This window comes from Parasteatoda tepidariorum, chromosome 2 (assembly GCF_982258835.1).
Source record: "Parasteatoda tepidariorum strain Cologne lab strain chromosome 2, Ptep-v5.0, whole genome shotgun sequence".
NCBI classification, from domain to species: domain Eukaryota; kingdom Metazoa; phylum Arthropoda; class Arachnida; order Araneae; family Theridiidae; genus Parasteatoda; species Parasteatoda tepidariorum.
The window spans coordinates 109,340,649-109,357,004 of record NC_141756.1 but is presented as its reverse complement, the minus strand read 5'-3'; the positions used below and the strand labels follow the sequence as shown (position 1 = coordinate 109,357,004).

At 26.9% G+C, this 16,356-nt stretch overlaps 1 protein-coding gene across 1 annotated transcript in view; it reads right to left on the bottom strand.

Moving 5' to 3' along the window:
- LOC139427310 (ATP-binding cassette sub-family C member 8) overlaps window positions 1-16,356 on the bottom strand; it is a 67,197-nt gene that overhangs the window by 10,024 nt on the left and 40,817 nt on the right. The window contains 10 exon segments of the mRNA XM_087156693.1: window positions 468-674; window positions 2,418-2,583; window positions 4,757-4,852; window positions 6,489-6,594; window positions 8,455-8,536; window positions 8,538-8,636; window positions 11,060-11,185; window positions 12,358-12,495; window positions 12,611-12,651; window positions 15,295-15,457. Of these exon segments, the coding sequence (XP_087012819.1) occupies window positions 468-674; window positions 2,418-2,583; window positions 4,757-4,852; window positions 6,489-6,594; window positions 8,455-8,536; window positions 8,538-8,636; window positions 11,060-11,185; window positions 12,358-12,495; window positions 12,611-12,651; window positions 15,295-15,457 (1,224 nt within the window).

Below are 16,356 nucleotides of genomic sequence, written 5' to 3'. Positions count from 1 at the left end.
AAAAAACCATTTCTTTTTTGCATATTTCATTATGCTTAACTAAAGCTTATCTACATAAGTTAGAATGTTAGTTAAATACAATGCCATATTGCACATCAAATTTGGTAAAATATAATTCATTAACTTATAATTATTATTTGTTAATGTATTATATTGTAACAGTGATATTTTAATTCGATGTACATGGCAACTACAATGCATAAATAGTTTGTTTATGTTCTACATGGCTTTATGCCTGTCTGTGTTAAGTAAGAAATATATAGTAAAAGAATTGAAATCTTTGTGAAAGAATATAGAATGCGTCACATAGGAGAATTGATACTTGACAGGCTTGGCTTACTCGAAATATAATGGAGAGAACAGTTGCGGAAAAAAACAAATGCCACGTTTCAAAAACCGATTAGGGTCGATATACCCACACAACGTTACTTGCAGGTATCCCATTAATCAATCCAAAAGAACATTACCTGAGTAGACACTATTCTGTAGAGTTGTTGCCTGGATATTAGACAAACAAGCTTATGTCTTTCCTTTGATATACCTTCAGCTTGACTATTATCACTCATATATGCCTTTTTGGGTTTCTTCATATTAAAATTGACATCCTGCAAAAGGCTTTCCATTTCTTTGGGGGTACCTTGTTTCTTTATTGTGCAGGATTCCATTAACAGTACCTATAATTGCATACCAAATTTATAACTGATTTGTTCGTTGAAGTTTTAATCACAAGTCAATTTTAATCTCCAGAAAGTTTTATGGAAATAAGAAAAACTAGCAGAAGTAAATATGAAAAAAGAAAAGAATTCCTGATTCTTAAATATTACTAAAAATGAATATTAAAATAATAATTTCGATATACAGTGTGCAGCGGTTTAAATTTTATCTGAAATTTAACTAGTAGATGATGCACAATATAATATTAAATAGTTTTCATCATTCATAGATTGTGACTTAAGTATTATTTGAAAAGTATTTCATTCTGAAGTTATATCAACATAAATTCTATAAAAAAAAATAGGTATTAAGTTTTTATTAAAATTGAAACCAAATGAGTAGGAATCTAATAATGTTAAAATATTTGACGCAGCAATTTAAAGTAAAAATTCTTTAAAAAGAAGAGAAAAGCACTGAACAAAAAAAAAAAAATCAGTTCAAACTTCTAAATAACAGTCTAGCTTTTTTAAAATTTTAAGTTGGTTTGTGATTAACAATTGAATATTTGGCAGTTTTTACATCATCAGGGGTGATTGTGAGCCCAAGTCAAAATTCCGGAAAATTTCCCGAGTTTAAAAAAGAAAAATTTCAATTGAAAAAAATTTAAATTAGGTTTTTCTAGGAGAAGTAATTAAAATTTACAAATATGTCTTACTTTCTTGAGTTTATGATTATAACTTTTTACTGATAAAAAATGTATCTGGCTCTCCCTTACAAACAAAATAAATTGTGTTTTTAAGTTCCACTTTTGAAAATTTGATTTCTGGAAACTTCTGTGATCAATGATTTTTTGAAACGTCTGGACCTTCGATCTCCGGAAACTTCCGGATCACTGTTAGCGAACACAGCAGCCCTGTATCATACAATGACTGTATAATACCATAACATATAAAGACTGACTAATTTTAAGTAACTGAAAAATACAATACACTTTCTATAAATTAGGAAATTGGGAATTAAGCTTTCATTAAAAAAATAAGTACAATTGAAAATTAAAATTTCTTTGCTTATTAATACAGACAAGATAAATATATATATAAATAAAACAAATAAATTAAATTTTTTGAAACATCAGTCTATATTTTTAAAATTTTAAGCTTGTAAATATTGATTATTTAATATTTTTACCAGTCTTTCTTGATCTTTTATAAAAAAAATTTTTTTTAATTTTAAGTCTTAAAAAAAATATAGAATGCCTACCATCATTCAATGTCAATGATCACCATTCATTCATTAAGGTAAAGCTATCGTCCTAACTTCAATAGATGACAGAGAAGTGTAATATTTTAAAATAAACTTTAAAGAAAACAAAGAAAATGATATATTGAAAGTTATAAAATATTTTACAGGCTTTCACACCATGTTAAATCTTTAACTATAAATTTCTCTAATCAAACAAATATGCTAACATTTTAAAACCGTTCTGTAAATTAAAGAATGTGGCTTAGGATTAATTAAAATTTCAAATGAGGATTCAGTAAAAATTAAATCAATTTCGCTTTCAGTGTGGATGTAAAGTTGAAGTTTTATATATATATATATATATATATATATATATATATATGAAGTATTTCTTTCAATACCATGCTTTTAATAAATAGAAAGGTATTAAAGAAATATTAAGTTGTCTATAAATAACTTCTCTTACTAATTTAGTTATGTAAGTTGAATAGATTCCTTTATGATTAAGCCGACATACTTACTAGCAAAACAAGTCGTGCAGGAGAATAAAAAGCTCTAGCAAGAGCAATTCTTTGTTTCTGTCCCCCGCTGAGATTCAGGCCCCTTTCACCGATTTAAGTCATGTCTCTAGCAGGCAATAAATCTATGTCAGGTTGCAAAGCACAAGCTTGGATCACTTGGTGGTACCTGTTTCAAAATCATATAAAATACAACCGGATTATAAAGGAAACAAGTCAAAGTTAGAAGAAAATATTTTGAAAGTTTTACACATTCTTTTTATTAATTGATTGAAAGGAAACCTCAAAACCAAGTCATCAGCCAAAAATAATCAGTCAGCACTGCAAGAAGCAAGAAAGAATCAGCACTGTCAATATGCCACATGATCACTGGCTTGTCATGACATGTCAATATAGTTTAATTAGATCTTAAAATTTACAATGTAAATTGTAGCGGAACGGTGGCTCAAGGGATAGAGGTCTTTCCTCCCAATGAGGTTAACAGGGAATCTCAGCGATAGTTGGTTGAAAAGAATGCTGCATCCGGCTCGAACCGATCACAGTACTGACATAAAATATCCTCAGCGGTAGACGGATCATGGGTTAGAATCTCTTTGCCATCAGGCTAACTGTGGGATTCTTAGATTTTTTTCCCTCCATCTAACGTAAATGAGGGTTAGTTCCAATAAAAAGTTCTCCACAAAGGCTAGTTTGATCTAGAAGTCTTCTGGATTGTGTTCAAAGTTCCAATGGTATGGAGTTGAACATTGAAAGTCATACACTCACAGTAAACACATAAAAAGGAGAAAAAATATTACAAAAGAATCAACAGAATGATCAATGTAACTGATGAGCAGTTGAACATCAGGAAATTGTACTTTTTAATTGTCATTTATGGTAAGCAACTTATTTAAAGGTTAAAATGAAGTGATGTACCATTACATCACAGATATCTGATTTTGAAATGCATGAATTTATAAGTTGCTTTATGATAAACTATCTAATGGGCAAAAATATTTAAAATTTCTTACCTGGGTTGATGTTGAAACGGAATAAAAGTTTATATGTATATATATATATATATATATATATATATATATATATATATATATATATATAAAAACTTTGTTAAATTGTTTTAACTTAATATCACAGAAAAGTCCCCAAATTGTTAAAATTTTGAATACATTTCAGTTTAAAAAAAAAAAACAGTTCTCTTCCCTGTTAACAAATCAAATTTCATCATCTGAAAGATCCTCCAGCTGATTTTAATAACTAGGGTACTTACTAAATTTTTTGTCAGTCACGTTTAGCATAATTTGTACAAACAAAACACAACCTTACAGTGCGATTTAAGAGCATGAAACATAAACTTAAAAAATCAGAATATTAAATCCAGGGACCGATCAAGACCAATTCAGGCCCAAGGCCCACCAAATTCTCTGGGCCCCTTACAAAATATTTTGAAATTAAATTACTGAAGAGTAGTCCTAATAATGAAAAAAAATCTATTGAACTGCATGATTTAAGAGAAACATTCTAAGAAATTTTGAAAGCAGACAATTGAAGATTGTTTTTCAAAGATAAAGTTTATGTATCTATAAATTCAAGCAAAATATAAAACAACAAAACATGTTATGTCAAAATAAAAATAGTTTGGTGACCACAAACAATTGAAATCAGCGATTTTCGCTGAAAGTCACTGATTAGCTGAATTTTTTTTTATTGTAAGCTGAAATTATTTTTTATTTAATACTTAAACAAACACATAGCTAGCCCACATTACATTAGACGTTTTACTAATTTTTGTGGCCCCTCAGAAATTGTGGGCCCTAGGCCCATGTCTATTGGGCCTAGGCTATAATCAGACCCTGATTAAATCCACTTTAATCTAATTAGCCTTACATAATCTGACATCTTGATTACACAACTAAAATGAAAGAATGTCTATTTTTGTGGCATTACTTGTGTTTTATTCACATTGTATCATACCTGCCAACTTTTAATCCCTTCCATTATAATTTTTCCCAGTGGTATTAAAATGGAATTAAAACTTCGATTTTAAGCAAACAAATACGTTGTATTTGAGAAATTTAAGTTGACAACCATGATAGTAACGCATATTAATATATGTGCTTAATTTTTGTAAGAATTGTGGTGATCAATATCATTTAAAAATTAAGATTATGAAAGAAAAAATAGTATATAATTACTACCACTTTAAATATGAAAATAAAATCTTCCGGAAAATCCGGAAGAGTTGGCAGGTATGTTGTATAGCTAGTACAATGTGAAGTAGTAGACTGTTTATATATATATGGACAAATAAGAGTTTATTTTCACATAAAATATAATGCACTAACCTTCGCCCATCATATGGCTGACCAAACAAAATATTTTCTTTGAGTGTTGCATTAACAAGCCATGGTTTTTGTGGTACATAAGCAATGAGAGGAGAGCTGTAAAAGATAGATACCATAAAAAAAGGCAAATTTTATATTTCAAAAATCAGAAATCAGTTTATAATTCAGAAACTATCTTTCTTAAAGCTACAATTAACATTTTTCAATATAAAGCAATTCTCTTACATTCATTTTTAGATTGATAATTTATTTTTCAAATATTTAAAATTTCAAAAGTCGTTGAGCAGTTGATCAAGATTTTCACATCCTTTAAAGTAGTTGCTTTCCTGCATAGCAAATCTGTTACATCCCAAGTAATTTAACTGAAATGCAGCATACCAGAACAAAGCTTCGTTGAGATGCATAATGCTTGGAGGGTTAAGCAAATCTTTTTCATAAAAAAAATAATTAGATTTATTTTATGATTATTTAGATTTATAATTAGATTTATTACTTAGATTTTGTAATTAGATTTATTTAAAATTAGTGATGCAAATTTGATAAGCTTTTTTCTTATTGTCTTAGGTCACACAAGTGAAAAACATAATGAAATTTAGGAAGAGGAACATATTCTTTGCATCAAGACATTGTGAACAAATAATATATTGAAAGTACAGTCTTTATTATAATTAAAATTACTGTTATTATTAAAAATATTTCACACATAAAGCTATGATTTACAATTATATATTAATATCGAATTATTTAAAAATACATTACAATGTTGACCTTTTATATCAGAAAAATACCACTACTGTGGTGAGATTATTAAAATACAAAGCTTTAAGAAATGATTAAAAAAATGGAAGCAAAATTTGATAAGATGGCACTCTGATGCTTATTATAGTCACAAGAAAATTTTAAATTATATTTTTCATCCTACCTTACACGTATAAAACCATCTTTAAAAAAAAAAGAAAAAGAAGGACACATGTATAATTTTTTTATTTATTCATAGAAGAAAAAAATAACTTGGACTAGTTATTAACATAAAACTAGATAAAAACATTAAATTATAATTTCTTTATTCATTGGAATTGAGTAAACACTTAAATACATTATAAGATACTTTTATTAGATACATTATCAGTTAAGTTTAAAACTTATAATTAATAAATAGTAATTATGCTTAAGTAAATTTAATAATAAAATCCAAACAACATTATCAAATTTAAGAAAGATCAAGTTTGAGCTGCATATAAATGTTAAGTCACAATAAAGTGCAAAAGCACAAATAGTGTCCAATAAACAGACATATAATTGGCTGGCTAATATAATGAAGCAACTTCTTCAAGGTCAAAAACCCTGTAAGTCAATCCTTTTTTTCCCCTTTCTTTTTGAAGTATAATATTTGCATCTGGCCATTTTCTTTTTCCCATTTTGTGTTTTGAATCTGAAGAAGGTTCGTCATAATAGCAATAAAAGAATGGCATCCCTGTTTATGTGCAGTATTTGTGTGTTATTTAAAAATGATCAACTTCATTAATAAACAGTGTAAAATACTGATTAAATCATTACAAATGCCTTTAACATAATATATTTAATAGCAAAATATGGAAGATGTTCACGTATAGTGCCATAGAAGACACTGATTACAATTAATGGTTTTACATTACTGCACAAAGCACCATTTATTGAGCTGTAGAAATTATTATTAACATTGAGAAATATCATTAACAAACAGTAAGCAAACCTGTTCCAGTTAACTGATCCACTTATCTGGTGAAGTTCTCCAATAATTGCAGATAAAAGGGATGATTTTCCACTGCCTATGGGTCCAACAACAATAGTTAACCTACCTAAAATAAACAATTTACATTATGAACTATATCCCACAATAAACATATCATTTCATGCTTTTTTTCATAAAGCAGAGATTTAATCAAATTTCAGCTTTTTTCATAAAGCAGAAATTTAGTCAAATTTCAGCTTTTTTCATAAAGCAGAAATTTAGTCAAATTTAAGAAGAAATTATAAGAAAGAAATTAACCATTTTGATAATGAACTTACTTTTTAAAATGCTAATAACAAATAACATAACTCTTATTAAGCAATAACACAATGCATTCTAGTTAATTTATTTCAGAAGTAAATTTACATTACTTTTCTATGTTTGTGTAAAAAAGTTCCAACTGAATTTTAATCCTATATAACAACTTTTAATCATAAAAACTTGAATTTTATATTAAGATAAATCAGCAAAAAAGAGTTTTATATTGGAAGATACAGTTAGTTATTACATTTTTCATGTTATCTTGACACTAAAATGACGGATGGGGTTAATTTGGTCTCTCTTGTTTTTTTGGTGCTCAGCAATTAAAACAGTAACCTACTGAAAATGTTGAAAATTTATGACTTTCATAATTTGATCCAATTTAAGTGCTTATTTAATTATTCATTATAAGGCACTTATAGAACCTTATATCTAGAATGATAGAAGGGGCCAGAGTGGGCCCTTTGGTATTTTGGTAGGTATCCTATAACCCCAGGTAGGTAGGTTTGGGTATAAGATACTCTTCAGTAAGCATAAGGTACCCCAATTTCATTAAAAAACAAAATTATTTCAATAGATGCATGATAACTATTTAAAGAGAAAAGGAAACTAAATTATCTGAGATACTAATATTTAAATATTATTGAAAAGTCGATGTTCCATTTAGTCAAATATTTTTGATAACCAAATACAATAAAAGACCATAGAATTTTTTTGATCAAGCATTATAATAGTTTTTATTAAATTAATTATGAGTATAATTTGAAATTTTGGATCAGTTTATTGAGGTAAACTAGGTTGTCTTTCTAGCAATGTTCAGACTTTCTAGAGTTAAGTTGCTATTTAAAAAATCATTTTTATCATTTGGTTATCATTTTTAATAATAATTCATTTGTTTATCATTTTTATTAAAAAAAAAATCTAAAATTATTGGAGAACAAGCTTATTGTTTAAAATTTTTATTGTTCAAAATTAAATCGAATTTAATAAAAGCTAGAAACGAAGAATAAATTTCAAAAATTTTTTTTTTTACAGTATGAAACTAATTTAATAAATAAAATCCCTAAACATATGATGTGTTAATATTTAACCAACACTCTTTTCTTTATTTCCACTATAGCCCAACAACTTTGCGTCCATACTAGTCAAATTTAGTCATTAAGCCAATAATTGGTCATTTAAAGAAATGCAAATATTAAAATCTGTAATAAGCATAACCAACCATAAGATAATTTTTCCAAGTTTTTAAAACAATGAATAAAATTAATCTAAAACAGCAATTGGAAAAAATAAGAAAAATCTACTTTTCTACCATAGACTTGTTTTAAAATTTACCTAATACCTAACAATCAAGTGTGTTTGATCTGAAAATTATATATGAAAATATAAAGTTTTAATCTTGAATTTGCTAAAAATTGCAGAAAAATTTAGACTAATAATTAACAAAATTATTAAAATTGTCTACATATGCTCCTTCTCCAATAGAATCAAACAAACTTTTAACCGGTCCAAAAAATTTACTACTCAATTCATACATACTTTAAATTAAATATATAAACATTTGAGTACATGTAGCAATAATTATTTTTTTAATATTTAACCTCAGTTTCAATAATTTTAAAAATAGTAGCAAAGTAATATAAGAACAGAGTATAATAATAATTACCAGCAGGAATCTGTACGTCTCTTAAAGTTGGAACACTGTAATGTATCAAATCATGAGTAAAATATTTAATTGAAAGGAGAGTTATTCTCTTCAAGAGGGGGATAATTATAGAATTCAGGGAGGAACACTCCTTCTTCTGACAGGTATCCTTTGCTTTCAAATGAATTCTCTTTCACTTGCAACTGAAATTATATTTATATCCTTATATGTAACATAATTACTAAATTTCTTACATACCAAAAGAACATAAATAGATGTGTGCATATATATATATATATATATATATATATATATATATATATATATATATATATATATATATATATATATATATATATATATATATATATATATATATATATATATATATATATATATATATATAGCATAATAAAGACAAAAAGGATAAAAGAAAAGCGATTAATGAAAAAAATTAAGAAAAATAATAAGTTTTCTTTGTCTTACTGTGCATAAGCTGCAAGTACATAGAATTCACAAAATAAAATAAAAATAAAGAGTAAACAAGGAAAAAGATATAAATGTTTCTCAACAGAAAAAAAATTAAATTTTAAAAAAAAAAATCATAAATTTAAAAAAATTTTACAGTTAAAAAAATTAGGAAGGGATATAATCTCGTCATCAGCTCGCACGATTCCATCTGAAAAAATAGTGCTTTCAAATATTGCATTAATGTAGCCAAAGCAAAAGATATCAATACAGTAGTGTGAGGAGCACCAAAAAAATTGAAACGAAAATAGAACCTATTAAGAAAAAAAAAGCAAAATAAAAAAAAAGCAAAACAAAACAATAGATAATAAAAATTCAAGAAAATACAGAATAAAACTCAAAATGTTATGTGAATTCAAATGTACTCACATTTACAGGTATTTTTCAAAAATAATTTAAAATGTTTGCCAGATTACAAAATTTGAAAATAGAAGAGGATGAAGGAAATAAACTAATGGTGCGTTCTTACTGAAGTACAGCAGCCTGTTTGACTTTTTAGTATATATATGCGTATATGTATATATACATACACATAAGAAATGTCTCAAAATGTTGCAAGAAACGTTTAGCGGAGGTAAGGTACACCGGCAGAATAAATCAAAAATTGCATTACAATCCATGACCAACAGAAAAAAAGCAAATGTATGAAATCTTAAAGGACATAGGAAAGTGACGAATTAAAAAGTTATATCGGATATCTTGATAGCATATAGTGTTCAGTTGGCACCATAAGATGCTATGCAAGCTTTAGATCAAGGAAACATTGATTGCTACAGATAAATTAAATTTTTTCATATATCTAAAAACAAAATAATATAAAGTTTATAATGTTACAACAGGCACTAAGGCATTATCAGATGCTACACATACCCAAGACCAAGAAAGCAGGTATCACTGGAACGCAATAGCTCATTTGGCATAAAAACTGTCATAATAATTTGGCCACACTATCAGGGTAGGTGAAAGCATCTTGGTGATAGTACTAATAAGTAGCTGACAACCATAGATAAAAAGTATACAAAATCTTGTAATTCTGGAATACCATTTGCCATCACAATAGATCAAAATTTGTAAAAATTTTATAAAAAAATGGTTAAAATTATAAAAACCACATATTTTAGGTAATTGATTTGAGGTAGCATCTAAATGTTGCCACTTTTAAATGAGAATATCTGTATAAAAATTTAAAACTATGATACATCTTCTGCCACCTGAATGGTCCATTGAGGTAACAGAAGATATTAATTTAAGAGATTCAATTTTGCTACATAAATAGTGCTATTTAAATATTGAAGCAAATAAAAAGGAGAAGATATTTAGTTATAATTCCAAAATTTTTTAAAGATATTTTCGTTTAGAAATGATAAATTTTAAATGCTACCACTAACTGACCAACAAAATAAATTATTTTTTTTTTATAACTTTAAAAATTATTCGGACAAATTTTTACAAACTTTGGTCAAAAGCAGAATATATTAATTCAGAGTTACAAACTTTTGTCATACATCAAATGATGGTATTTGATAGCTTTTCCTGCACTACTGCCAAAAGACTTAAAACTCTGACTTTTTTGACCCACTCTAATATATACAATGGAATGTCACATATTCAGAATTGTTCGGATTTCTACGAGTCTCGAAAATCAATTTTCTGAATAATAGGTTTTTAAGGCCAACAGAGATTGAAAGATGTGTTATTCAATAATAAATTAATGAATGATAGTTAACAGCAAGTTTCATACAATAGCGTTTTGTTATTGGCTAAATCTGAAAAAATGGTGAGAAAGATGACTCACTCCTCACCCTGTGTAACAAATGCAAGTGTTCTGAAGTACTATAAATATTCAGCTTCATTAATATTCATAGTTTATTGCACTCAGTAAAATATACTTTTTTTTAACTTCTAGTCTTTTCATTAGAGCATTTTAATAAGTTCATTAAAGCAGCATAAATATTATCCTGAACACAATAAAAGGAAATTAAAAACTAATGTCTTTTAAAATATTGAATTGGTTCTATGAAAATTAGTTAGACTGGACAGATTTGTTAAAAAAAAAAACTGACTTGCACAAAAAAAAAAGTTAAGCATATAAACTTGCCAGAACACTGCCACTATCTGGGACAAATTCAACTTTTGCATCTGGTTCTTCTGAGTGATCTCTCCATGGAAGTGTTAAATCAACCTCAGGAAGAACTAGAAATTGTAGAGTACGTCTTGTACTCACCTACAAACAAAGGGGGAAAAAATTAACCAATGAAATAGAGTGGGTTGATTATTTTAGATTTATCTCAAAAGTTATAAATTTTCACAACAAAGATAATTTTCACTTTAAAAATTTTAGTTTTTTTATATGGATAAAACATATGAAAAAACTTATATGGTTTATCCAGAACACTTGAGCCTTGGGGATATTTAAGTAATGATAAATGTCTGCACCAATTATCTTGGTTAAGGGGCACAAAAAAGTGTTGAGGCAGCAAAAGGCGTGCCAGAATTTAATATATGTTTATATGATACGGTTTGCCTAGCGCCATTAAGTTATACCCTTTGAGTCGGCTCTCTTCTGTGATTTTCCTTCTAACGTTTCACATGACAAGACTGGTTGCTGCCGAAATTCAGAAATTTTTTGGCTCAGGTATTGATACGAAAATCTTCCTGAAGCCTTATTGAGCATTACTAATCAAAGTAAAAAAAAAAAAAAAACAGTTATGCTATAAATTAAGTCCGATGAAGAAAAAAAGAGAGGGGGAAATATCAATGGTGTACTTTGGAAATTTTTGATCCAAGCTAACCTAAAGATTTATCCCCCTAAAGAAAGTATTTCCGAATGAATTAAATAGATTCATTTAATATTTTATACATACATAAAAAAATGATTCACTGACAAGTACTTTTATATAATTAAGAATTTTCAAGTTAAAGACAGATAGGATAATATGCACTGCTTGAAGAAAAAAAGTATTAAAAACATGCATTTATTAATCAAGAAAAGTTAAATATTGGCAATAAAATAAAAACATATACTAAAAATACTTTTTTTCTTAAGCAGTGATAATATGCATTGCTTAAAGAAAAAAAAGTGTATAAAAAACATGCATTTATTAATTAAGAAAAGACAAATATTGGTAATAAATTAAAAATGTATACTAAAAATATTTTTCTTAAGCAGTGATAATATGCACTGCTTAAAGAAAAAAAAAGTGTATAATAAACATGCATTTATTAATTAAGAAACGACAAATACTGGTAATAAAATAAAAATATATACTAAAAATACTGGTAATATCTTCAAAATTTCACAAATACCAATAGAATTTATTGTTTGACAAACTTTTTGATCTTCTTTAAAATAGATAAAAAATTAATTATGAAATATTTCAGAAAAATAAGACTTACCACAGCATTGATAACCATTGGGATGACAAAAGGTATTATGTAGAGTGGCACAATAAGTTGATTGAATAGCGCTAGACCTGTGAAAACATCAGCAGGCATGAGTGGACTTCCCTCAATTTTCGAATATAATGAGAATGCCTAACATAAAAAGAAATTTTGTTAAAATATATTTATTAAATTTTAAAAAATTAAATGTGGTGGAATTTGATTTTAAAAAGAAACTATAAAACTAATGATTTAATATATAGCATACCACTAGTGTCACAATTATTGATGATGTTTGAGTGATGAAAGCTGAAATGAAGAAAATTTATGTTAAAAAATAACTTTTGAAATTGTTTTTATTAAAAGAAAGAGAATTAATATAAAATTAAAGAAAAAAACCTTCAAAAGTTTACATGAGCAAAAAAATTCTATTAAAAATATGCTTGGATAACAGAAAAAGTTTTTTTGTATTTGTTTTTTCAACATCAGATACTGAACTCTTGTTCTTCGCTTTGAAAGATGCCAAAACTGTCGCTGATTTAAAGTTACCCAGTGGGCACCTGTGAACCTAAGACAGAGGATGCTGCTTACAGGGTTGCCACTCAAATCTGGAGAAAAAAATTCCCTGTACATATTATATACAATATATTAAGAGGAAACCACGATTACTGTACTCTTGTGTGAGCTATATTGGGCTAACTACATTTATTAGTTTTAATTGCTGGAAAAACAGCTGAACATACTTAAATAATGCTATAGTAAATATAATGGTTAAATATCCCATAGATTACGTTTTGAGTGGTCACCAATTTTTAAAAGACAAAAATAAGTAAAAAATTCTCCAGTTCGTTAAGAAAAAATCAAAATTCCTTGCATCCCTGTTATTTTAGGTGATTTTTAAATTCCCTGTATTTTCCAGGTTCTCCTTGTGGAGTGACAACCCTGTGCCACATTTACACATCATACAACAGAGGACAAAACACAGAGAGAAACTTCCATGTCCTGAGCAGGATTTGAATCTGCAACCATTGGGTTTGCAGTCAGGCACGCTGATCTTTTAGTCACCTGGCCAGCTTATATCAAAATAAGTAAACTTTCTACCATTACTAAATCGATAGATTTAATTAAATTATTTATTTCATGCAACTTCTACACCCCAAAACAATACTTCTTTGTCACAGAGCTTTTCGAGCCTGCTTGAAACTTTTTTGAGATTGACGTTCGAAAATAAATTGAAAATTTTAATCAGTTTCATTTTATGAAAAGATTGGAAATATTCTTTTTTTCAGGTTTTGTTTTAAATAAATGATAAGGTGTAGAATTAAAATTTTTTTTAAAACAAACTTTTCATTCTAATACAAAATACACTGCAGGGACAATATTTTTTGTCACTTTTTCATCAAAATAAAAATTTGTATAAAATATATATTTAAAAATTGAGAATTTGATTGGCACATTCAAGTAGAACAATCAAACAACATTTAGTAGGAATGTTACTTAAGTTTGTAAAAATTTTGAATTGCATTTTATTATTCAATAAGATTTTGACATTTTCTTTTGTAGTTTGTTTTTCTGATAGATAACAGAATTATTATTAAAAAAAATAATAATGACACCCGAACCATCAAACGACCGTTAACTTTAAATTTATAAACGTCTCAAAAGTTGAAGAAATTTCGAACAGACTCCAAGAGTTCCATGTTGCTGATTAAATCCAATAACACACAATATTTTCTAGAATATCACATTAAAATAAAATGTTTTAAAATTGCTTAATATGCACTTTTTTATAAATCTCTTAATCTAATACAACTTCTACTACTTACACCACCATACATTCAGTTATAAAAATCAGCAACTTAGAATTATTTTTTTAGTATAAATATCAGTAATTTTTTTTAATATTCAAAATATTAAAAATTAAAAGTAAGATAAGCTCATCAAAAAAGCATTAATTAAGTAAATGTCAATATATTATTTGAATCCCAAAAAAATAGGCTTATAAAAAATGTCTTCTTATTACAATAAAATTTATTATAGATATTCTTTTTAAGAAGATAAAGAGATTTAAAGAGTATCACATGAAGAAGACCAGTTAAAAATTGTGAAATATTTTTAAACATATTACAAATAAAAAATTCAGTGTGACTTTAAAAACAAGCTTTTAAAAACAGCAGATAAAAAAGTTATACACAATTATTTACAGCAAACTATAAGCCATTTAAAATTGGTATAATTTTGGGGGGGAAAATGAAGAAATCTAAATTGTTTGGAAATCTCAAAGCAGGCATAAAAGGTAAAAATATGGGAGAAATATTTTTAATTTAAAATGCATTCAAAATGCTTAGGGGCAATATAGTAATAATAAACACTTTTTTAAAAGATTACATATTTACATCAAACTGTTTTTTAGCATAGTTTCCAGATAGGTACTTAACAAGTTTCCAGTATTCGCACAACATAATAGCATGATGCGTTAAAACCTGCTATTACCTAAATAAAAATCATGCTGCCTTCAGAAGAAAAAAAAATTATAATATGATTCAACAATAGACTGACCCAAGTTTTCATTTATCCTTTTGTTTAGGAATCAATAATTCGTGTTATCATTTTGAGAAATAAATAATTGGTAGCCAATAACTCTAAAAGCTGAATTGAAAAGTTGATTTGATTCATTTTGCAAAGAATAAATTCAAATTATTACATTATAACTTATAAAATATCTTCGATATTTATTTACATAAAAATTTTCAAAAGTAGAATTCCTAAATTTTAAAAGGAAAATTTCGCTAAAATAATTTCCATTTAACAATTTTTCTTCTTCTCATTTTAGTTGTTAACTTTCATTCATTAACTTAAAACGAGGTTCAACCATGTAAGTTAACTAAAATTTCAAAACATAAGTAGTTTAGAAGTGACCTTGACAAGCAAACAATAACTTGTTATACTCACTATTAAATGCCACACAAACTGCATCACTTCTTAAAATTTTAAGTTCCTTATTTCGAATTTTTTGCACCAAATGAGCATAAACTGTTTCCCAGCCATATAACTTAAACAGCTTGATTCCTTGAAGTAGTTCAGTAGTTCTTTTCAATCTCTCATCAGAAACATCCTTTCAAGAATAAATACAGAACAAACTTTTAAAAATATATACATAATTATTCATTTAAACCTATTCCACAGTAGTTAATAGTTCTTTTTAAAATATTTAGCTAGAGAGTCAAATATAATATGTTAATTTTTAAAAACTAATACAATATTTATAAGCCTATTACAAACAATTTTCAAAATAAAATTAAAAAATTTCAACAGAGATACAAGGGTAAAAATTAAGACAATGTAGAGACTAGTCCTCAGGAATATAATTAATAAATATTGCTGGTCCATAAACATTTTCACTGGTCCCTATACAGGACTTGAGTAGATTTTATTTTTAAAAAGTTGGTTCAGTTTAGTTGAAAAATAACAAAATATTGGTTTAGTTGAAAAATAATTTTTTTTTTAAACTCAGTTATGATGATATATGTTTTTGAGATCAAGACAACTTTCTATTCTTTTACATTACTTGCTAGTTCAGGGGACCACTGAATATTTTTTGGAAGTCTGAGTTGAATTTCGGAGGTACAGGACCACTTGACCAATAACGTAAATTTCGAAACCTGAAAGAGAGTGTAGGCTTTCATAGAGTTCTTTCTAATGCAAATGCTAAATTTATAACCTTGACTTATCATTCTTGACACATCAATTCTAAACATTTTTTAATAATAACTTCTCGTCAGAATTTTTTAGATTGGTTGTCTACCATCTTATTATTTAAATTTGTTATGATTTGAAGCTTACATTTATTAATCATTGAATAATCACACAAAAAAGCAAAAAAAAAAAAAAAAAAAAAACTCTTATAGAAAAGGAAGAAAAAAATTTTAACTCAAGAAAAGGTCAAAGTTAGACAGCATTTTAAGAGGAAAAGAATCTTAATCTCCAGGAAATCCTTATTTAGTGCTTTGTAAA